We start from the raw sequence: 24,748 nt of genomic DNA on the forward strand, positions 1-24,748 counted from the left end.
TCCACAAACAGACTTGCCAGTTGGATGCTGCTCTCCATGCTGCCTGGCCACATATCAGCAATCAGATTAGTATCAATAGTATTCAGTATTTTCATCAGTGGTCTAGAAGTGGTCACTGGCAGATGACACAAGCATTGGCAAAGTGTTAAGTAATGACAAGGACAGGGTCAGCATACAGATGAATCCAGCTTGTTTGGTAAATTGGCCCATTTCAAACAACTGTGTGTTTTAATACAGTCAAAGAAAAAGATGTATGTATTTAGGAACAAGGAATGCAGCCTGTGGCTACATAATGAAAGACTGTATCCTGGAAAACAGTGACTTTAAATGCAGATATGGGGAACTCAGGAAAAATAACTCACAGTTACTGTAGATGTGAATTTAAAGTGGATTTAAACTCATGTAGATGTTTTTATTTAGAATTTGAATAGCCTTAATTTGACTTATTTTACTTGACCTTGGATCAGCATTCTCTGGTATCCCCATGTGGACAAGTCATGAGCAGTGACCTGATTCCAGCATATAAATACCTTCATGGGGAGAAAGTACAGAGTACTAAAATTGCTCTTTTAATCTGAGAGAGAAAGGCATAAAAAGCTGGAAACCAAAGCCAAATTCAAATTGGAAACAAGGCACACTTTTTCTCTCTGAGTGTTATTAACTAATGGAACAGCTAAGTACAGAGTGTGGTAGATTTTCCATTTCTTGATGTTTTCAAATCAAGAGAGGTTATCTTTCTGGAAGAAAGTGGCTCAATTCACTGGTAAGCTGGTTAAACTTGATGGCCTTGAGATGCAAGAGCTCAGACTAGCTGGTCTAGTGGTCTCAAATTATGATCATATGGACTTATGCAGATAGATCTTTATGTACAAGAGTCTCGAATAATAAAGTTTTCTTCATTAATGAATACGATGAATGCAGAGTTCAGGCGGGACGTAGGCAGCCAGGCCTGCAGATTGGCCACTGAATGGCAATGAGGAGGTTAGCTGGTGGGGGTGCAGATAACCAGGGCATCAAGTTGGGGTCTGGATCAGCAGAGGGGAGACCCAAGAGACATAGTCCAGGTACAGGCTAAGGTCAGAAGCCAGGAGAATCGGAGAGCCAGCCACTGGGTTTCAGGGAGGATCCAAGAGCAGAGTCAGGGAAAGCCAGAGCTGAGTCAGGATCTAGGAGACCCAGAGACAGCAAGACTTGCCAGAGCACACTGAGTTTCTTGTCAAGGAATGCCTGCTCCTTGAGGCTGAGCAGTGCTCTCGGCAGCCAGTCCAGTTACAGGGAACTGGGGCAGTAGCATTAGCCAGGGATCAAGGTCAGGTGTAGAAGCTCAAGGGCTTAGCCTGACTGGCCACAGGCCCTGACAGTGAGTCTTAATGAATCTGAGTTTACTTCAGTTAATGGAGCTAATTTAACTCAATATTAACATAAAGTAATATTTTATTTTTTTTCAGGTAATAATATATGGAGATTTGCCAAAAAATAAAGAAAATATGGTATATATATCAAATCATCAGTGTACAGGTTTGTATCTCATTTTGTACACTTCCCCTTACAGAAAGATAGACAACAACTTAGATTATAGCTGCTGTTTAAAGTAAATAATTTCACTACTTCTACAGTTGTGAGTTTGGAGAGAAGATGATGGTTTATTTATTTTATCTTAATTTTGGTAGTACTATGCATCTCTTTAAGAATCTTCTTTGAAACAGGCTATTTGGAAATGGCCATTGGAAGGAAGCATTCATATTTTTCAGCTCCTTACTATGAGTAGAGAAAGATATTAAGATTCTCATTCTATTGCTTATACAAATGTGTTTGATTCTGATTTGAGATAATAAGTTGTTTTCAAGGTCAGCTTATAAATTTCTGTTAGAACGTGTGTATTTTTATAATCACTTTCTTATTACTCAGATGTCTTACAAGAAATATTGTATCATTGGCTAAAGTGAAGCAAGTTAAATATAGGCCACACATCAGAATCAACACACAATTTCTTTTGTATGTCTGAAGCTGATTCTGCAGTGTCTTTGCATATGGTTGTGTTCAGCACGACATAAAGTTGCTATGTATTGAAGGCATTTGTTGTGGAATTTGCTCCTTTATGTACAGTCTATAATATGTAAATCAGATACTTTAGACCCTAAAATCACTGGTTCTCAAGTGGGGTGCACAGCTTGAAGTTGTGGCAATGCTGCAACGAAGTAAAACTGCCCTGCGTGCAGTGCTGGGGCACATGCGTGTCCCACTCCAGCATTAACTCTTTAACCCTAAAGCAGGCAAGAGAGCTGGCTTGTGCTGCAACACTTCCTGATTTCCCTAAATTGCTGTTCATTATATGGTGGCTGAACTGAACTCAGCTAAGTTACTTCCCTTTATGTCTGCTTTTCTTTTAATGGCGGGTACCTATAATTCTCTCCAAGAATTAAGGTTTAGTTTAGTTTAGAGATAATGCTTGCCTCAGTCAGTGCACTTTAGCAAAGTTTTATCAATCTATTCCACTACCTCCACTGTTTCAATAGTGAAGACATTTTTCCTGATATTCAGTCTAAACCTACTGTCCTGCACTTTCAAACCATTGCTCCGTGTTCTGCTTTCTGTGTTAGGGTTTGGGGCATGGCTGGTCAGGGGTGGCTACCTGACAGATGGGCCAAGTCCAGGAACTGGGTTCCCGGAGAGTTGGGATATGCCAGACATGAGACCTGGAATGAGGAACAAAATCACGAGTTAGGATATGTCAGGAGCCAAACTGAAATCAGGAGCCAGGAGTCAAAACCAGAGATCTGGTAAGAGAAAGCCAGGAAGCACACGGGGGCAGGAGCCAAGTATCTTAGTCTTTGCCCAAACAGAGGACTGCAGGATGGGACTAACTTTTAAAGTCTGGAGCAGGTGGGGTTGTTGCCTGAGGACTTACGACATTGCTTGCTCTGATTGCCCTACTATGACTAGAAGGCCTGGGACACTGATCCAGGCTTACTGCAGGCAATGCCTGTTCTCCTATAGCCTCAGGGGGTGAATTGCCCTGATTCCTGATCGGTCTTAAGTGCCTTTTCTGTAAGCTGAACACACCTATGTCCTTCAACCTCTCTCCTTGCCTTCCAAGCCCTTTCTCATTCTTGTTGCCCAGCCTCTCACCCTCTCTAACTTCTCCGTGTCTTTTTTTTTTAAATATGGAGCCCTGTACTGTACACAGTACTCTAGATGAGGTTTAATCAGTGCCAAGTAAAGAGGCACTATCACCTCTTGTGCCATGCACCTTGTATTTCTATTGATTCATCCCAAAATCATGTTCAGCTTTTGTGCATCTGCTTCGCACTGCAGACTCATATGGAGTCTGTGAAATGTTAAGGCTTCTAGATCCTTTGCCATAGAGCTGCCATCCAGACAGGTTGTCACCCATCATTTATTTGTGCTTTTGATTATTTTTCCTGAGATGCAGCACCTTATTTTTGTCAGCATTGAACTTTATCCTTTTGGTTCCAGCCCAACTTTCCAATCTGTCAAGAGCCTTCTGAGTTGCATTCCTGGCCTCCACTTGTTCACATTCCTTCCTAGTTTTGTCTTCTGCAGATTTGTTCAAGAAGCTATCTATTCCAATATCAAAATCTTTAATAAATACTGAATAACACTGGTCCCAGGACAAATTCCTGTGGGACTCAGCTAAAAACCTCCTGCCATTTTAATTTTTTTTTTATTTTTTTTTTACTTTTGCCTTCCTAATTTGGTCCTTGCAACTTCTTGCTTTTTCCTGGTATGCTTCCTTGGTGAGCTGCCCATCTTTCCACTGCATTGCCTCTATACTTTCCTTTTACATTTGAGGCATCCTAGAAGCTACTTACACAACTACATTGGTCCCTTGTTATTCTTGTGCTTCCGTTGTGTTGGAGCATCTTGTTGGGCTTCTAATATTGTGTTCCTTAGAAGCTTCTAGCCCTTCTGGGCACCTTTATCTTTCAGTCTGTCTTGCACCATGCCTACTAGCATCTTATGTCAGCTAAAATCCATGTTTTTTAAGTGCAGGGTCTTATTTCTGCTGACCTCATTGCTTTCCCAGTGTCAGGATCATAATTTCTTTCATGTTGTGATCATTTCTTCCCAAGTTTCCCACCACCGTTACATCTTACACCTTACACAAGATCCAAGATAGATAATCACTTAGTTGTATCCTGAGATTTCTGGAACAGAAAATTGTTCTTTACACAAGTTAGGAACATGCTCAACATTTTATGTTTGGCTGTATGATTCTTCCAGCAGTTACCCAGAAAACTGAAATCTTCTATCAGTACCATCTCAACTCTTGAATAATTTTGTCACCTCCTTGAAGAGTTCCTTATCCATCTCTTCTTTCTGACTTGGTGTTCTATAATCAGTCCTCACTGCTGTGCTGGTGCTGTATCTTTCACCTTTTATCTTTACCCAAATACATTCTGATCTGCCACCTTTCTTTTTGTGCCAACTTAGGTCCAGGATGCAGTAATGCTGTGTTAATTTGGCTCTCTGTTCTGGCTAATTAGTTCATTTGGAGTTGGCCATATCAGCATACCCTACATCTCTTTTTAAAACATCTGGTTAAATTCTTCGAAGTTTGGAGTTGATCTAAAATAGTAAAAGTCCTTCTGAAATCGTTCAACAATATATCTCCTAAGAATCATAAAGAATGGAAAACTGAATGCCAAGACTGTTGGGATAGGGAATGGAGAAATCATGAAGGTTTAAGTAGGGGTATTAAATAGGAGAAATTACAGGATCAGAGGAAGAACATATATATAGTAAAGAAAATAAGGTGAAATGTTTTTCTAATATATTCAATGCAACTGGTAGGCCTTTTTGTCATAAATTGTAAAATTAAATGCCTAGTTACCACAAATTGAACTCTTAATTGTTCAAGGAAAACCGGAAGCCAAGCAGAACCCCTTTTAAAATGCCTGGCTCTGTAATAGTTAACATATTTAAATGAGATTGAGGAAAGCAGACACTTGATGACATTCTTGGTTATGTAAGAAGTTGCTGTGAGGGAAATAGATATAGAAGCAAAGTTTCAAATAGGACTTGATTTGTGCACTTACATGTGTATATATATATGCACGTTACATTCTGTATCAGGTAAGCATGCTTCAAGTAACATTTTTGGTGCAGAACTTCAACAGCAAAGAAACAAAAAGTTCAATAGACCTTTTTAAGAATTTTAATATGGTGTAGTGCCTTGTACAACTTGAACTAGTATCCAATATAGAGATGTGTGAATTTAAAATCTCTTTTTAAAATAAATGCTAGAATAGAATCAATGTGATTATAAGTTGTCTGTGATGTAACTTTGTAGTGCTGGATAAATTCTTCTTGTGAGAATCACAGTTACTATTTCAGATGCATTTGTTTTCTCTGAGTAAGTTGAGACTTAATGTAATTAAACTGTTTGGGCTTTTGTCTTTGCAGTTGACTGGATCATTGCAGACATGTTGGCAATCAGACAGAATGCTCTTGGACATGTACGATATGTTTTGAAAGATGGCTTAAAATGGCTGCCCTTGTATGGGTGGTATTTTTCACAGGTAACTTAATCTATTCTTTTCCTTATTGTTTACAGGTGAAACACAAAATATGTGGTCCTCTTTGCCACGTTTCTAACACTCATTCAAAAAAGGAAGGAGGAGGATTTTCTTTTACCCATGTCATTAAGCACATTGTTGCCACTGCAGACTAGGCATGAGCCTCCTTAAACAAGAGGCTTCATGAGAAGAGCATATGTCCTGTGATGCCAGTTAAGGTGTAGTATTTCTGCATAGATGTTCTTAGCAACCTCAACCTCATGGCTTCCATACTGTCATTTGCTGGCAGTCTCTGCATGAACAGCTGAAGTTCCTGGGGTGGTAGAATTCAGTGCTGCTTGGAACAAGTTTTAACTCCTAAGCCCTGTCTACATCAAAGGGGAATGTGCTTCTGTACTTCTCTGCCTCCCCCCTAAATAATCAGGGGCAACCACAGTAATGATGCTTCCTTGGGTGCTTTGTGAAGACAATGGCTTTCCTCTTCCATTTCCTCCCCAATCCTTATGGCCATTTTGCCATTCCTGCCTAATATTAAATGTGTTGCATGGAAATATTACCACAGTTTGCCCTTGCATATAGTCATCATGTTTATGGTGGCCAAATTCTTCCTTTAATAAAAATACTGACAATCGGGATATCTATTCCAGTCACTATCATTAGGTGTTAACATTTTTCCAAGATTTTGGAAAATCACTGCTACTCTCTGGAATATCCTGTGCTCAGTTTCCTTAATATTTATACTGACTTTAAAAGACTGTCCCTGTGGAAACTAATCTGAATAGCTACACTTTTTACAGATCATATGTATTTACTCAAACCTATTTAGTCTCCAGGCCGCAAAGTAGTTTGCTATTAGAGCCATATGATAGAATAAGATGGTTATATGACTGATTCAGTAACACAAGTGTAAAGCAATTCTCAGACAATGGTGAGTGCACGTGTCTTTTAAGAAAAATGTGCTTAAATTACTGAGAAGGGAGACAGCAGGACTGTAACGGACGCTAATAGGTATTTTTTATTGTCTTTATCACACCAAACACTGCAAAAACATAAAACACTTCCTGTTCTTCCTGTTGATGCTCTGTTAGTGATGTCACTTACACTCCACTAAAAATTTCCAGTGACACATAATTACGGAATACTCATGGAATTTACATTCCCTGCCTCGGGTAAACTTCCTGTTTTGGAATATACGTATTCTGGATATCCAGTAAAGCAGAATTCAGGCGGAGAGGAAACATATTTGTAAACACAATTCATTGTTGCCTGAGAAAAAAAGTTTGAAAAGTACAGAGGAAACAATTTGAAAATATAAAAACAGTACTTCCAGAAATCTGTCTTGAGAAAAACATGTATGTTTTGATCTCTTGTTTAAAAGTAAATACGGTAGAAATGTTACAAAATTTGGGAATTTGAATTATGTATGACTTCATAACCAATTCTTTTTTGGAAAACAGATTTCTAATAGAAACAAATAAAGGAGCTCCTTTTTTAATCTGCTGTGGTACAGGATTGTTTTGTAGGTTAAAATATCACTGTGCATGTAAAGCTGGCCTTAATATTTTGGGTGATACACCCAAAATGGTATTTCCCAATTCTTTCATATCAAAATTTATTGAATCTGTTCATCTATCTAAGCAGAGAATGGAGGGGCTACAGTGGAAAACATTTAGGATATATGTAAAGATTAACCAGCTGATCTTACATGCAGGTGTGTGTTTTGTTTCATGGTGGTCTGTGTTGACTGCTAAGCTTCAAATTGTGTACCTGTGCGGTTGACCACAGGTGAGAATAATGGATACAGCAGTGTGGAATATTATTGTTCCTTTTTCTCTTGCTTTCCTGTTTGTCCCCTCTACCCCCCAGTTTTGCATCCCTGGAGTCAGTAGCCAGTATATATTGTGCAAATGAGATGTAACATGATAAAGAGCACAGGAGCTATTATTTAATTGTGCAGATGTTGTATTTATTCTTTGGTTAGGTATTTTTACATATATTACCTAAGATGTACAAGCGAACCTGTTTTATAAGTGAATATGACGAAACTAACACAACAGGGACTGCACCTTTTTAGCACATACCATTATAAGTGTGTGCAACATTTTGTTGCCCCCAGTAATTATGGAAGGGAGTTTAAGGTCTGCTAGAAAGGAAGAGGTATTACTGCATTTCCCCAAATTCCTGCAGATGTTGAGCAGTACTGGGAGACTTGTAGTTGATCTGAAGACTTGTAAGTCAGTGATTTTGGTATCCACAGCTGAATTCAGCTCCCATTTCACACAGTATGTGGCCTACAGGTCACTTGGTGATCTCTTGCTATTGTTATTCTGTGTCTCTGGCTGTGCTGAATCAGTTCTGCTAGAAAGCAGCAGTTCATTTAACCAGGGAGTTCTGACTGAGGAAGTGAGACTTCTGTTTCTGTAGAAGTAGTAACAGGTAATGAAAATTGTGGTTCACTTGTCCCTTCTGTATGAAAACACGCTGTAGTAAAAATAACAGAACTCTTGTGCAGAGTTGGTGTGCTTCTCCACTGTTGTAGTCTAATGAAGTGGGCAGACAAGGAGAAGAGGAGGAGGAGGAGACAGCAGAAACTGTGTGGATGTGACGGAGTTGACAGTATCTGTGGGTGCTGAAAGATGTGCGCTCCCCACTGTAACTTGTGGTGCTTTGCAGGAAGTGCCATGAGTTATAGCGATCCCCTGGACCCAGCAGACATTTGCTATCGAGTCTGGGAGACTGTGGGATCAAGCTGCAGTTTGGAGCAGCTGTGAGCCTGCAGTCTCCCCCAGCCCCGCCTTCCCCCTCCCAGCTCCAGCATTGTCCTAAGAATGGGACAGGGGAAGGGAATGGAGGGAATTTGATCAGGGATTTACCAACCCTCTAGCGCAGACTGGGCAAACCCCGGATGGGACTCCCTGCCCTGCCTTCTCCCCCTCCCATTCTGAAGATGGCGCTACATCAGCCCAGCCCTGCTCCCAGTGCACACTGACAGAAGTTAAGGACAGTGAGAATTCAGATTGCCATATGATCAGGCATTTTTAAAGTGTTCTGCAGACATGCATTTCTGTCAGGGCATGACTATAAAGCACTACAGGTGCCCAATCACATGACAAACTGTCATTTCTGTCAGCACCCTGTTACTCCAGCCTCTTGGATCCCTGGCCAACAGCAATCAGAGACTTATGCCTGTGAACAGGGTGTGGAGCAAACCCATGGCCTTGGGGTTATAAGCACTGTTCCAACTGGTTGAGCTAGCTGGCCAACTTATGCTCTTCTTTTGGTCCTCTGTCAGTCCATATGCTTTGTTAACCAGATAGTAATTTTACAACTGGCTACTTACCCTGAAATAGGCTAGGTGACAGAACATTCAGTGAGGAGTTGATATACTATTGACTTATTGGTGTCTTCTTTTTTCTGTGGTTTTTGGAGAGTACAAGCCAGGGGTGAGCAAAATATGGCCTGCAAGTCGGATCTGGGCCACTGAGGGATTTTTGTCTGGCCCATGGTGGATCCCTTGGTCCCACCTACCCTGCTCCCATCTACACAGGGGGCAGTCTGGGCTGTGGTGCATGTGGCCACTCAATGCCCTCAGGCCCACAGCAGGCTTAAGGCGGTACAACAGCTGGACTCACTTCCTGGCAGCTCCAGCGGCAGTGGCAATGACTTCTTCTGGCAGCTGCTGTTGCCAGACCTGGGCCCACTGCCTGGGCACCCCAACCCATCCATATTGTATCCATTGCAGGGTGCATGGCCAGGTGGCTGGGATGGAGCCTGAGGTGGGCAGGGAGCAGTGTTTGGGAGCGGGATGGGCAAGTGAGGGCAGGATTGCGAGGCAGTGACAATGTGGGGCTGGAGCTGAGGCAGAGCCGTGATCAGCTGCCTGCACAGCCCTGCGGTGGGCATGAGTTCCGTGACCAGCAGCTTGTGGGGAGCAGACTAGGGCCTTGCTGTCACAGCCCAGCACTCCCAGGGTTTCCATGGAGGAAACCTGTGGGCAGGTGGATGGGATGGGGCTGCTGGTAGATGGGGAGCTGCATCTGGGCCTAGGGCCAGGATCTTGGGGTGATGACAGTGCAGGGCTGGGGCCTAGGGGGTGCTGACTGCAACCTGCAACAGCTCACCAAAACTCCCTGTATGGCCCATGGGCCCAAATACTTGTCCACCCCTGATATAAGCCATGTATTCGTCTGCACATGCTATTAGTCAAATGTCTTCTTGGAAGATAGAAAGGTGAATGTGCAAAGTGGGAACGAAACACATAACCCCTTCCATCTGTCTGGCTACCCATCTTCTGTTTCTGGAATTGAATCCCTCTCCACATAATGCTCCCTAGCACAGTAAACTCATTTAGCTTCCCTAATGCGCTGCAACTCTATTCCCAAAGAAGTGTATTTGAATAGGATTTGACTATTAGTGCTAATCCACTTTTGAATTTACTTGAACTGCTTAAAATGAAGATGACTTCGTCAGACCTTCTACAGATGCTAAGTTCTCCCAGGCACTTTCTGGCACAGAAATCTGTCTCAGAGTAAGGCCCAGACCTATAGTGGCCATATCACATGGCATGGTCCCTTGCTGGATGATTGACAGTCACAGGTCATGTCAGCAAGTGCAAGAGCTGAATCACAAAGCACTATCAGAATCCCACTTGCGCCAGTCAGTCACTACAGTAGTCTTTTAAAACTGCTTTGGAGAAAAGAAACTATGTACTTTAGATGTTTCCAAAACTTGATGCTAACCCAGACAGAATTCCCACTCCTGTTTGACCATTGAAAAGTCAGGTGACTTCCTCTGAGCATATTATTCAGTACATTTAAATTATACTAATTAGCAGGTGAGCCTGTCCCTCTGAGCATCAAGGTATACTCAACTACAGTGCAAGAGACATTGACCTATGTTAGAAAAGTGATAATCTCTGATTTATAGAACAGCCTTTTGGAGCAACCTACTAACATATGTTAAAAGTTATACTCTTGGCGCAGCAGCCAGAGCAGATGCCAAGTTTGGAGCAGCAGCATTACAGTCCTGATTTAGCTGATCAGCTGTGATTCCTAAACCAACCATCCAGGGGAATTCTGTTTGATTAGCTACAGAAAGGAGACAGAAGAATAAAAAAATAAGCATTGTAATAACTTTGAGCAGTAATTTGGTTCTCTGAGATTGTGTTCAATAGGGATCCTCCATCTCCATATTGAAAATCCTCAGCTATTAACGGCTTTGAGTTGTAAGGGAGCTGAGGTCAGATCACAAGCCTGCCTCCCTTTATCCCTTTACATGACAAGGTACATTGTACATGTGAAATCTTATAGATATTGCTAGCTAAAGGGATTTGGTCTTTCATGTGGGGCCCGTGCTCTTTTATACACTGATCTACCGCAGCTTGAAGGAGCATTTTTTTTTCTGGTCAGCATAATTCCCTTCAGGGGAAGAGATTGGCACAACTTTGTAGTATAAACAAAAAGGAGGAATATTTTTTTCAGACTGTGTCAGAAACAAAAAGGGCATTTTTTTCCTCCTTCAGCTTCAGGGCTGCAAAGCACCTGTATAACAATAATAACAGTCAAAGAAGATGATGTTTGCAGAGTCAAAATAAGAGGATTTTTGGCAGGAGGGGTTGGTAAAGCGATTCAGTTAATTTTTGTGTTTGTTTTAAAGTATTATCAGCACCCTAATACCTTTCTTATGGCCAGCCTTAAAATAACAAGCCAATACATGTAAACAATGAGGAAAAATTAAGATAACATATTTTAATATGTAGCATGCAAAAATATATTTTTAAATAAAGTAGTAGATATAAGTGTATAATAAACTATGCATCTATAATGTGTATGTATTGGGGTGTGTACATATACCGCAGGGGTGGGCAAAATACAGCCTGCGGGCCGGATTTGGCCCACTAGGCCATGCTATCTGGCCCACGGGGCCCCTAAAAAAAATTTAGAAAATTTAATATTACTCTGTCCCTGGTTCCTGTCAAAGATGATAGGAGCCAGGGGCAGTAGGATCCAGGGGAAGCCCCGGCAGGCTCTTGCAACGGCAGGGCCCACCCAGCCCCACCCCCACAACCAGAAGCCCATGCCTAGCAGGGGGAGCGGGGAGCTGGCTCAGCTCCATAGATCCTTTGCCAACCAGGACCCTGTACTCCTGCCACCCTGCTCTGGGCCCTGCCAGTGCTGACTCTGGGACACCGATACAGGCCCCATGCTCCTGCTGGCTCCTGCACCCACTCACTCCCAGTGCCCCCTCAGCCCTGCAGTACAGGCAAGGGGCTGCATTCAGCCCTGACCCCCTGCTTACCAGCAGAAAACAAGCTGATGCTGAGCGTGGGGGAAAAGCGGCCCCTCCACTGCCCTGTGGCCAGCACCCCGTGTTGCAGCCGCTTGCAGCCCATGTGGAGTTGCCTGTGCTTGCTCAGGACAGCCCTGCACTGTCCTGGGATGCAGCAGTGGGGAACTGGCCCTTGCCCCACCATGGGCTTAGCTCCAGCTGAGCCACCCGTGGGGGAGGGGAGAGGGCAGCAGTTGGGTCTTGGGTGCTGCTGCATAAGACAGGGGCCTGTAGAGCCAGGCCCCTGGCCGCATAGCCCTGGCAGCTGGGGGTCCCCTCCAGCAGGACTGGGGGAGACAAGGGGTTTGGGTGGGGAATGAGAGGCACTAAGCAGGGCTGCAGGGGTTATACAGGTGAGGAGTAAGATGCATTTTATTATAGTGATTGAGGCACTGGTAAGCTTCCAGATTGCTTGAAAATTGTAAATAGATTGTGTTCAATTGATAACGTGTGTGTGTATGTGTGGTGTTTCATTTTAATCAAGGATTTTGTGGTTTTTGTCAGAGAATTTGCAGGGGGGTTTAATTGGAGAATTCGAAGGTTTTTTTTTTTATCAGAGAAAACCAGGATCCCTGGTCATAACATATAGTTCTTTTAATTACCAGGCTTTTACGCTTTTCTTATTGAGGGTGCATAATAGTGTTGTAATCAGCCATGACTACTTCAACAAGATACATTACCTCTTTACATATATCTTTGCACTATTAGATGGATAGTATTTGTCTTGTTTTTATTTACAAAGAAGAACCAGTCTTGAAAACTTTGTCTTGCAAATACTTGTGCACATGAGTAACTTCACCCACTTGAGGAGCTGTGTTAGTTTTAATACTTTTGGAACAATACCCAAACTTGATACATCAGTCTAACCTGAATTGATCTCAAGAGCGTGTTCCTTGAACAAGGTCTATTTCAGATCATTTGTGTCATTTTTAGACAGTTTTATATGTACATTTAACTTCTGCATAGTTGCAGGTTTAGATTGGTCTATGTTCACTTAAACTGATCTAAGTGTAATGTCTGTATGTACCCTTTATGTGCCCTATAGGGGACCATGGAGGAGTCCCCTGGAGGGAACCCCTGCCAGCCCCGCCCATTCCCCCAGCCCCCCAATCCCTGCCCAGCCCCTCCTCCTGTCAGATCCCTGCCCAGCCAGGTCCTGCCACCCTTTAGGCCCCTGTGCCGCCTGGCCAGGCTGGGCCCAGGGCGATGGAACCTGGCGCAGCGTGTGGTGACCGCGCACCATGCCAGCCAGGTCCTGACAGCCCTGGGCCCAGCCAGGCCAGGTGGTACAGGAGCCCTGAGGGTTGCTGGGCCTGGCACGCAAGGACCATGCGCTGTGCTGGGTCGTGCCACCAAGGGCTGGTCTGATCAGGTGGCAGAGGGACCCCAGGGCCAGCAGGACCCAGCTGGGCATGGCATGCAATCCCCACACGCCACACGAGGTCCTGCCACCAAGGGCCAGCCCGCCTGGCAGCGGAGGGGCCCTGAGGGCAGCAGGTCCTGCCACCAAGGGCCCAGCTCAGCAGCAGAAAGGCCCCAGGACCCAGCTGGGTCCAGCATGTGTTCCCCGTGTGCCGCACCGGGTCTTGCCGCCATGGCTCAGAGTGCCCTGCTACTGCTGCCAAAGGTATGTTATGGGCCTGGGCAGGAGGGTGGGGGCTGGGACCCTCCAGGGTGCCTGGGACCCCGGGCAGGGGTGGCTGTTGCTCTCCAGGGCGCCTGGGGCCCTCCAGGGGGAGTTGGGACCCTGTGCGACAGGGCTGGGGCCCTGTGGGGGATAGGGACTATGGCCCTCCAGGGGGGAGGTGGGGCCCTTTAGTGAGGGAGGGCATTCCATGTGCATTGTGGGGGGCTGCACTCTGGGGGGGCCAGGGGACCTACCCCTTCTGAGGAGCACCCCCACACCCACAGTCAGCCCACACCAATCACCCCACACCTACCCACACACCAACCCACATCCATCCACACACCCACCCGCCTTCCCCCACACCCCTTCCCACCCTCTTCCTGCAAACACCACATCCACCCATCACACACCCATCATGTGCAAAGAAAACCAGAAGTACACATCAACACATATAGGTATTTAGAATTTATTTTATCATGATGATAGAGACACTGGTAGGCTTCCACACTGCTTTAACATTGTAAATATACCAATAAAGCATTGCCCAAGTGATTGCTCGCGCTCTCTCTCTCTGTCTAGGGCGGGGGGGGGTGTGTGTGTGTGTGTGTATGTGTGTATAGAGTGGTCTTTTCTGTTAAAAACATGGATTTTGGGATATTTTTAAAAATGGATTTGTGCCAGTCCAGCTGGCACAAGGGGTAGTGTCCCCAGGTACCAAGTGGCTGAGCCCCAGAAGCTCTGGAGAGCGAGTAGTCCTGAGCTGCTTGCCAGGGCAGGTTTTTGTATGGATGGGGCCATGACAGGGCAGCTTTTTATACTGCTGGGAACAGCACAGGTGCTGGCCCCCGGCTCTAGCTCCCCCTGGCTGCAGATCCAGGAGGAGCCAGGCAGGGTTATTTTGCCCCAAGTGGCACAATTTGCTCCACAACAAAGTGCATGTCTGAGCACGTGCGCTGAGGCAAAAAGCCCCAGTTCAAATTTGCACTGCTTCTGTTTGAACTGCTGCAAGCGCACATGCTTGCATGTGTGGACGCGCCTTATGAGTTTAGATAAATGTTTTTGTTGCAGAAATCTGTGTCAGTTCCAGTGCTGTCATTTTAATGAAATATTTAACACTGTTAAACAAGATGGTTCAGCTGTTTTCTGATTGTGTTTGGTGACATTGCAATCTGTATATATAACACTTCTCATTTCTATATAACCTTTTTAAAGATTTCATCTTGTACATGAAGATGCAAAATTTTTGTAAGCACTTTTATCCAAGGAGAAAATGTTTACTGCATATGGTCTGATAATTTTCACTCTTTGGAGGTATTTCTTAATAATCTATCACTATGAAACCTAAAATTGCATCTGAATACAAATATCATTTTATGTGCTACAGTGTGTAATAAATACTAATAAATACTTTTTATTTTTTTATTTTAGCATGGAGGAGTGTATGTAAAACGAAGTGCCAAATTCAATGAAAAAGAAATGAGAGACAAGCTGCAGGCCCAGGTGAAAACTGAGACTCCCGTAAGTCCACACTTTTTTTTCCACTTTATTTTATTGCTCTTTCTAATTGGAATTGACTACAACAGAGCAATTTAGTCATCTAATTTGTAGGTATGCTTGTTTTCTTTAAGTATTTTACAGATTATTCTGGATTAAGACATTATCCCTAATTAGTCACTGATAGCTTTGAACTAATCTAAAATTTATATTATATACGAAATTCATTGTCAAAATTTTCTTTTCTACTTAAACCTTGCAATTATATATGCGCTAACTGAATTTCCATTGTGAAACAGCCAGTGTCAATGTTCCCTGTATTTCAGAAAGGCATTTTGCCTGCGGTAATAAAGCTTGATACACCTTTTTACCTTTTCTGTGTATCAAATTAGCTTGGTCTCTTAAAATGGTAGGAACCATTTTTAATTCTTTACCATTGCTAATTGTTCATTGTGATGATTAATCACTTCTAATGCAAATGATATTTGAAAAATCAGTAAATTTTTGCTACAGAAAAAAATTATCTCTCGATTTTGTTTGTTTGTTTGAAAATGACAAGTGCTGCCAAGTGACTTTTCTCATGACTCCCTCTACAGTCTGTGGCTCAGTGGTTTTCTGTTTTGTTGGCTTGATGCATGAAAAACTATTTGGTAACTCTTGATATATAGTAAGTTAAATTATTAATTTAAAATTACATTTATAGTTTTTAAGGCATTTGTTGTATTAACCACAGCGTACCTTTTTAAAGCTGAAGCCATAGTAAAGATAATTTGGTATTTGACCTCAGTATACTTCATTATTAAAAATTGTGTTTGAGATCGATTGTTCTGAGTTAGGGCTCACTATTGAAATAGTGTTTTAAATCTCTCGCTCTCTCTCTCTCTGTGTGTGTGTGTGTGTGTGTGTAAAATTTAAATTATGGCAATCAGATATCTGACAGTCTTGCTGTAGATTTTTGGCTGATATGTGAAAGGTTTGAAAACCAAATTTCAGGTAACTTAGTCATGAAGATGCCCATGTACAGGACAAATGGCTTATTTTTTACTTTCAAATTAAAAGTATTGTATTTTGGTTTTAAATAAGTTTATTAGTTGAAAAGGTGCAAGTCCACCTTGACTTCAGGCTAACATGGCTAATTATCTCTTTCTATAAACAACTTATTTCTCACTATACATTTTCAGAAAGAATTGTTCTTCATCTTGCATGCAAAAATTGCTCAACATTTTGTGATTGTCTAGCTGGCAAAAACCAATGATAAGCAAATTTCACTAATCCCCAAATTTCTATGAAAATGTCCCTCCTCTGCCATAGTGATGACATTTTTGCTTAAACCTTGGATTAGAATAATTGGGAAAGGAGGGCATTTGAATCAGAATTTTCCTCTCCCCTAGCCTTATGGACACATTTTTTTGATGCCCTGGCTACAACCTTTCTGTCTGTTTACGATTTTATCTTACTTGTTTATGGCAAGATATGTTTAAGAAATTGGTTTGATCTCTGGCTTGTGTCCATATGCATGCAGCTGGGAGTATTGGGAGTACATTTATTTCTAACATAAAAATAATTTCAGTCAGTCTATGTACTGCTGTGTTGGATAACTTTTTGTATTGAAAGCCAAAAAGCATGTGTACCCAGATACCCATTTTTCACTTCAGCTTTTGAAAGTTGACTTAAATCTGATTTTATAAATGCAAACATTAGCATAATGTATAGAAAATTTAAGACATAATATAATTAAAGGGAGTGATCCATTAAAGAGGCACTTTCAAGATTAACAAATTAATCTCTCCACCACAGTATCTTCACACTAGGATTTTATATCAATTTGTAAATAGAAGTAACTCTGAAAAGCTTTTCTTCTAAAGATGAACCTGGGGGTTCCAAACATGTAGCCAACTAAATTCATTTACTCTGATATTAGGAAATCAAGGGTGAGATGTACTGTTTCACATAAACTGGGTTTTTAGCAAATTTGTGTTGCTGGATTGGGGCAGAAAAGTCAAAGCATACAAAAGAATTGGGCCATTTTGGTAGTATGAAAAATTGACTGTCCCCTCCCTCCCTCTCACCCACCCGCCCGGGAGCCTGAATTTGCAAACTTTTATTATATAAATAACAGCTACGCATTGTAAACGGTCATAATGGGTGGAATTATCCTTAAGGGCCCTAGTAGACATTATATTTATGATGTGATTAATATGTTTATGGCATCATAACTTGAACATGTGACATGTCCCATACCCCAGGCTGTTCCATCCCGATGGTGATGATCAGCTAGCTGTTGGCATGAGTACAGGAGAGCCTTAGGTCTAGAACCAAGCAGAGACCCCAAGACTCCACGTCACCTGGCAGATTTGCTGTCAGGCTATGCAGCTCCTTTGCAGGTGGTGTGGCAAGGCAGTAAGTCTGCCAGACTGTTTGGGACTCGGGGCTGCCTCCTACCCAATCCTGACAATTGGGATTGCCTTGGAGTAGCTCTGGCGGCCACTTGGGATTTGGGGAATTTTGTGCGTCATCTCCAAAATAACAAGATCTGCCATGCAAGTCTGGTATGGCCAGTCATGTGATTTTTGGAGATGGGCAGAAAATTCATCAGAACACAATTGCACAGCTGCCTGAACATCGGCCAACAGCCTGAGCTAGGATTTTGGTGAAGGAATGTATGCGACTGTTTTCAGTGAAATCATTTTCAAATGAATTTGAGACTCTTAGTAATGGAAATATGAATAAAGCTGTAAAGTTGATGCAGATTTAGGAGTATGTAAAGTTGATGCAGATTTAGGAGTACTACACAGTAAATTTATTTCCAACCTAAAAATAGTTGGACTATAAGACAGAGTTGTAAATTTACTGGTCTAAGGATTACCTTTAACCAGTCTGTTAAGATTATATTTATTAAGTCAAATGCTTGTATGTGCTAGGATTAAAAGAATCCGTATTACTGAGCCATTATTTCCAGTAGAGACTGAACTTTCCATAACATGTTATGTCTCAGAATTTTTTAATTTAGAGGTTGAAAATTCCCTTTAATCTACAGTTACTGTTGAGATAAATATGATAACCTATGGACTTAACACACTACTCAAGAAGATTACTTAGCGGTGCTGAAATCTAACATAGTGAGCCACAGGTCATCAAATTGCTTTTAATGGAAGTCCTTTTAATCAAAGAGAGCTTGTATCCTTAATTCATTGGCAGAAGTATAAATATTGCATTAAAGGTTGATATGATAAATAATGGCCCTTGTTAAATTCTAACTAGAAATTCCAAAATACATTTCCTTTCTTAATGCAATAGTTCAGAAATAGATTTTAGCTCAGTCTGGTAAGCAGTAACATGATGACTTGCATATATGTTTGTCAGAAAAGGGTTTTGTTGCTTGCAGATAGGGAGAAAGAAGGGAACCTATGTTGGGGGTCATTTTATTACTTCCCCTTTCTCTCTCCTTGTAGCTTGATGAAAGAATCAGGCATTCTGGAGTGCTTTCTGCTAAGAAAATAGTCTGAGACATCAAAGAAAGAGGGCAGAGTTGACTCCAGTTTAACCCTGGCTACAAGGTTTTTTTTTTAAACCTCCTTCTGTCATATACTACCTTTTTTATTTTTAATACTTTAAAATAATCTAATGAGTTAAAAATAGACAGGAAACACATGCAGGAACAATGTGGCCTCCTTACAGGCCTTGAGTATTGAACTGCTGCAAAGTTAACTGCCATTTTTTGTCTTTGCTGCAAAAAGCTTCTCATCTTTTCCAAATACTATGTACCAAAAAGCCTTTTTGTTCAAGAATTAGAGTTTGATCATTAGACTTGCAAGAAATTCATACAATATGGTAGGCTGAAAGACCATTCTTTATGTGGCTTCTTGTTGAGATTTAAAGTTTTTCAATTATCTTGTTATTTGTTTAATTGTATGGTCAGCTTTTCCCTAAATAATCTTTTAATCAGCCAAACCCAGTTACAAAGCTACTATACTAGACCTCCAAGAAATTAAAAATGTTACCTCAACTTGTGCAATAGTACTGCTGCCTCCAGACAAGTAGCTATGAAAAATGTACCTTAGTGTTCCATATTAACTTCTTTTACCTTATAAGGTGTGCAGCATACTACCAGGAAACACATCCTATTTTCCCTATTATCAGCATTAAGAATAAAAGGTCAAAAGTTAAGGCCAGATCCTGAGAGGTTCCAGAGTACCTATAGGTCCTGTTCTATTGAAGTGAATTGGATCAAACTCTATAGTTTGCAATTTTATTGAAAGACAGTAGTACAGCTAGTACTTGCATGGTTACTGCTTATTTGACTTTGCTGTTCCTTTGGTAACAAAAATAGTATATATTACTATAGCAAGCAATACAAGCCAGATGGAGGAAATATGTAACAAACATATAGTGTTACTGTAATTGTGTTGATACTAGGTTTACATTTTGTCTGTAATTACTGATACACAAATCCAGAATTTAAGATGGCATATTTATAGTTACCAAGGACACTGGCAAGTTCCTTTTGTCATTTTGCCACTGTGCTGTTTCTTTCTTTTTTCCTTTTTATGAATTTATTCAGGAATACTGTATTTTTTTCCTGTCAACTAATGACCTGAATATAGTTCATGAAAGCATGCGTTTTATAAATATCTTATTTAGTTAGTCTATGAAGTGCATATCTACCATGCCTTCTACTTTACTTCAGACTAACATGGCTAACTACCCCTTTCTGAGTATCTCCCTCATACACTTCAGGAGCTGGATAAGACACATCACCATATTTTCACCTATAAGAATGCTCGCTTTGATCTGAAATAGCTCGAATATTCATTTGTTTACTAATCAGGTGATGAAAACGTTGGGAGAACCAGGGGAACATATTTTTGGTTATACAACACTGTTTGGCTAATGTGGTTGAGGTTTTGATTTAATTTTCAAAGTTAGAAATCTTTATCATTGTTTCTCTTTGGCCACTAGCTTTTCCCTAAATAAACTTTGGGGAACAACAGCATAAATACAAGCTTGTCAACAATAGCATAAATACAAGATGTCCTTATGCAGTAGGTATGCAATTCTTCATAAGGCATTCAGGAAAGAAGGACTGGTACTCAGTAAAAATATTACAGGTGCTTCAAGTTGAAGAGATGCTTCTATCTGGAATATTTCACACCTGTCCCAAGCAGTATTTCTTTGCTTTTTCTTTTTTGAAAATTTCCCTTCCCTTTGTTGCGTCTGGCTTATAGCAATGTTTGATCTTGCAGCCCACCTCTTCTATCTCCATTCACAGCCATGAATCCCACCCAATCCCCACCATTTCCATGAGTGGCCCCCTGCCAACTTTCTTTATAGTTTAACATCCCCATCTACTCTCTAATATTCCTCATTCTAGGCTGCTCTGCTGGCATGCAAAGCAGCAATGGCATCCTTGTGCTATGCCAAGACTGATTTGCTCTGCCTTAGCTCTGCCTTTCAGCAGAATGAATTGTTCTGTCCACAGTACCACATAAAGGTAGCTTTGGTGTTTCCCTTGCAAACCATAGCACTGGGAATGTTGGGGAGGGAGTTGGCTGGCTGCCTTCGTTTGTGGCCTGCCTTCACAGCTTGCTGGTTGAGAACCACTGCGCACTCTTGCCCTGTAGGTTGAATTCCATCATACAAAATAAGGACTTCTTGCATCCCTTCTTGGGCAGGGTTTGTCTGCTGTTTTCCCATGTCTCCCTAATTTTAAGGGACACCTATAACAATGCTGCTCTGCCCATGCCAGGGGATCTGTGGACACCTATGCCATTGCTCCTCTTCTCCATCCTCCTGCCCCCCCCCCCAAATCATTTGGTATTCTCTGTCTGAGAGATTGTGGTACTCAGGTTGCGGGGGGTTTCAAACTTTATTGGGATGAAGAGCAGAGGTGAGATGGAAGTATAATGGATGCTGTCTGCCAGTTCTTACCTCTGTGGCACTTGCACCCATTGACCTGATTTGAGGTACTCTTGTGTATTGCATTTCCTCCCTCAGGTATTCTGAATCTAATCAAATTCAGCAGGCTGGTTCAGCCACTTGATGCTTAGAGCAGTCTTTGAATTTTTAGAATAGATTAGTTATGGAATTCAAAAGTTATTGCATTGTATTAGAGGGAGAAAATGCCAATAATTAGAACATGCTGGGCTGCTAAGAATCTGGCCAGCACCAGGTCAGGGTTTACACCGATGCAGTATTTTTGCATATTCAACTTCAATTTGGATACCCCAGCACTGTTTGTCCCCAGAATATATTACTTTATGTAAAGGAAGTTTTGGACTGCAGAAGCAGATGTTACTGTTGCTGCAGTGTTCATAAATTCTTAATCCCCAAGTTCATGAGAGGTCATTTACTTACCAGAAACTTTAGTCTGTTATACATATTCCAAAATTCTTTGGGAGTTTCCTTTAAAAAGAAAGGGCATCACAGTTTTACTTTTACTATTCATACTGGGCAAAAGCTGTAAAATTACATGCAGTCGATTAAATTAAATGAATCAATGAAGTAATTCTGGCCTGGACTGAGTTGTCTCTAGGATTAGGATTGGCGTGGTTATTTTTCAGCTGGTAAACTGCAAATTTATAGTCATTGTGGAAGAATCTTCTTCCAGCCTCCTGCTTTCAGGGTTTTTTTCCCTTTCCTTTGTCATAGTCTCCTCACCTGTCTCAACCTGGTTGCCCTGTGTTACAGCTACAATGTGACCTCAAGCGGGTACAGAGGAAGTGAATCTAGTCTAAGCACTGACCTCATGGCAAGGGGGCAAGGGCTTGAGCCCTGTCACTCTTGTAGGTGACCAGTGATGCTTTTCAGATTGATTGATTGGCATCAAACAACACCTGTCTTGACTGGACCTGGAAGGTCGGGTCAAAACAGTTATTTAAAGACCCCTTTTTTCTGGAATGGGGGGAGCAATATTGAGAAACATGGAGTAAACACACGACCTCTGGAGCTCTTCTAGACTCCAAATGAACATGTGAGTAACTTACCTGAAGCTTATCTAGAAATATAGCTTACTGTAATGTAGAAGCATCTCAAAAGGTGACTAAGTCGGTACTGTTTGCTGCGGGCTATTCTGTGATACTTTTATAACCTGTACCCTTCCCCAAGCCTACCCTCTTTAACCAGTAAAGCTGTCCACTATAACAAGCTTGGAGGACTTGCTGGGAGAGGGATTGGGGCATGCCTTATGCTCCCTATGCTTGGCTGACTAAGGGAGCTACTCTCTGTGCTTCAGGCTTAAGGAAGCACCCCAAGTTCTTGCAGTGGGTCAAGCACCCTCAAGGTCTACAAGGCCTGCATACCCCAGGGGGCAGAGGGCCCAAATAAAGATCAGCAGTTACCCTAGGCTTACGGGTGTGCCCCAGGAAGGAGGGTGGCCAGACATGAGGCACCCCAGGGGAGGCACATGGAACTTGGTAGGCAGTTGGGCACAGTGAGGTGGGTGGCTCAGCACAGGAGCACCCCTACTGGCCCACCACAGTCATCACATTTTTGTCTAAGGCCTTTTTTACTCATTTCTATATTTACCCTAATCCAAGACAACTCTGAATTTAGGATGACACCCCAATAATTAGATTCTAGATGTGAAAAAATTCCATGGGGGTTCCATGTCCAGATTCAAGTTGTTGCTGGAGTTATCTTAAACTCATCCCCACACAACTACAGGAGGGAAATCAGACTCCCAGCCCTTGCTTCCCCCAGGCACTTGCCCTCTGGTGCCTGGCTTCTGCCATCTGTCCTCCCTGCCATTTAACCCCTAGTGCCTGCCCCCTCCCCACCCACCTGCTGCAGCGCAGTCTCCTTTGTGCAACCCCTTCACATTGCAGTTGCTTCCACGTGCCTAGCTCTGCATGCCCTTTCCAGGTTGTGTATAAAACCCCTCTCCTGCACTTCTCCTCTGCATTCCCCCCTTGCGCCATACTTCCTCCTCCACACTCCTTTTGCTGTGCAGAGTTGGGGCCAAAGCCATGGCAGCTGCCTGCACCAGGCAGTACTTAGATCCAAGAAGAGAGATTTTTCTTCTGCACCCCATGTTGAATGGGGATGGAAAAAACCCTCATCCTGGATGTGAGTAAATATACTACACTTGCACTTGAAATCTGTCTGAAGTGATGAGACATATTTGAAATGTAGTGTCTGGGAACTTTAACTTACATCTTTTTTTCTATGTCACTTTTTTTCTACAGTTATTAGACACTATGCTCCCTGACTTAACAAGCTTGCAATTAATGAGTAATTCTATCACTTGTTCTTCCATAAATTTTATTGGATCTTTTCTGTCCTCTGAGCTAAGGCCTCTTGTTTAAGTCTTCCTCTCAGAGTAATCAAGACGGAAGCTCATTCTTATCACTTTGCTGACCCTCCCGGAGATCCCCTTCTCCAGTTACCTCAGAATATAGCTGCCAAGATCCTTGTCTGTTGCTCTAACCATATCACACAGATTCTGTTTCACCAAATAGACCTAACGTTCCCTTTCATTCCTTCAGAGCCTTTCATATTTTTCTCTCTCCTGTAGTCCGTTCTTTCATTGCATACCTTCTTCCTCTTGTCAACTGTTTTGTTGATAAGTGCCAAACTTTTCTTTCTACTTGTCGGTTCCATGCACAAAACTTTCCTAGTCTTCTCAGTCCTGTACATAGGGAACATCTTCTTTGACATGACTGATAAAGCCTTTCTTTCTCCCTGTCTTGCCTTGAGAGCCTGTCTCGGTATTGAGAAATTGACTAGTTAAGTTATTCATAAGTGGCTGATGTACATTTATATTGAATGCTGATTCATATTTAGCCTATCTCAGAATAAGCATTAACTAGAAGGATGACATTTTTTACCATAGACAAGCACTTGATCAGAAAGTTTCATTCATGCCAGTAAGGCATTCAAGCACTTTTATTCAATCTGGAACCCTGTATTTAGGTTTACTTGTGTACATTCAGATTGGTGCAGAGGCACTCCATCTACTTTAGCCACCAGTTTGCCAAACATGGAAGAGGGCTACTTGATTTGACAAATTCAGCTTACAGAGGTTACTTGCAAATTATGCTAAATTTGAAATGGCTTTCTGTATATTAGCTTGACGACCCAAGTTGAAGTGTGGAACATTATGATCCAATGAGTGGTTCTCAGCCATGGTGCCATGAGATCTTTTTCAAGAGTGTCATGGGGTATTATTAGCAGTTAGGCATGCAAACAGGATTGACAAGTTAACCCAGAGATTCTAATCTGCTGTGATCTTTCTTAGCTCTTTGCAACATTGCAACAAGGAGTGCCTTGAGATTGAGGGGTGCCTTCAGTCTAAAAGGTTGAAAACCACTCATCTAAGCTATTATAATTTTCCCTAAAATAATGAATAACAATTCTGGAGACTTTTATGAGATTAGAAAGAAACTGCAGCATGATAGTGAAGAAATGACTGTTGATTAAATTAAGGTTAAATGACCATTGATGACACAACAACAGATGTGTTGTGATGTATTGTAGAAAATACTGCTGCCTTCTCTTCCCTTCCATCTTACTAATAATTATTGCATGGAAATAAGATTTATTTGTATTTGGCTTTTGTTGGGGAGTGATTCCTCCACTCCTAAAAATTTTTCAGGCATCTTCATGGGTTTGCACATTTGTCAAACTCCATTAAAACTGGCTTAATAATTCAAAAGAATTTTAGACCTTAACCTGTAGCACTACAAAGATTCGGCCTCTGTATTATATATGGTTTCAGTATGTCTTTTTATACCTGTGTAACTTGAAATTTGACTACTTGATA

The 24,748-nt window shown here is 42.0% G+C and overlaps 1 protein-coding gene across 1 annotated transcript in view; it reads left to right on the forward strand.

Annotated features, from left to right (window-relative positions):
* Window positions 1–24,748, forward strand: part of AGPAT5 (1-acylglycerol-3-phosphate O-acyltransferase 5) — a 103,155-nt gene that overhangs the window by 25,870 nt on the left and 52,537 nt on the right. Inside the window, exons 2-4 of the mRNA XM_090033507.1 lie at window positions 1,449–1,518; window positions 5,428–5,543; window positions 14,923–15,012. Coding sequence (XP_089889633.1) covers window positions 1,449–1,518; window positions 5,428–5,543; window positions 14,923–15,012 — 276 coding nt within the window. The remainder of the gene's footprint in view (window positions 1–1,448; window positions 1,519–5,427; window positions 5,544–14,922; window positions 15,013–24,748) is intronic.

Source organism: Crocodylus siamensis, chromosome 1 (assembly GCF_052110815.1).
Source record: "Crocodylus siamensis isolate JL-2025a chromosome 1, ASM5211081v1, whole genome shotgun sequence".
Taxonomy (NCBI): Eukaryota; Metazoa; Chordata; order Crocodylia; family Crocodylidae; genus Crocodylus; species Crocodylus siamensis.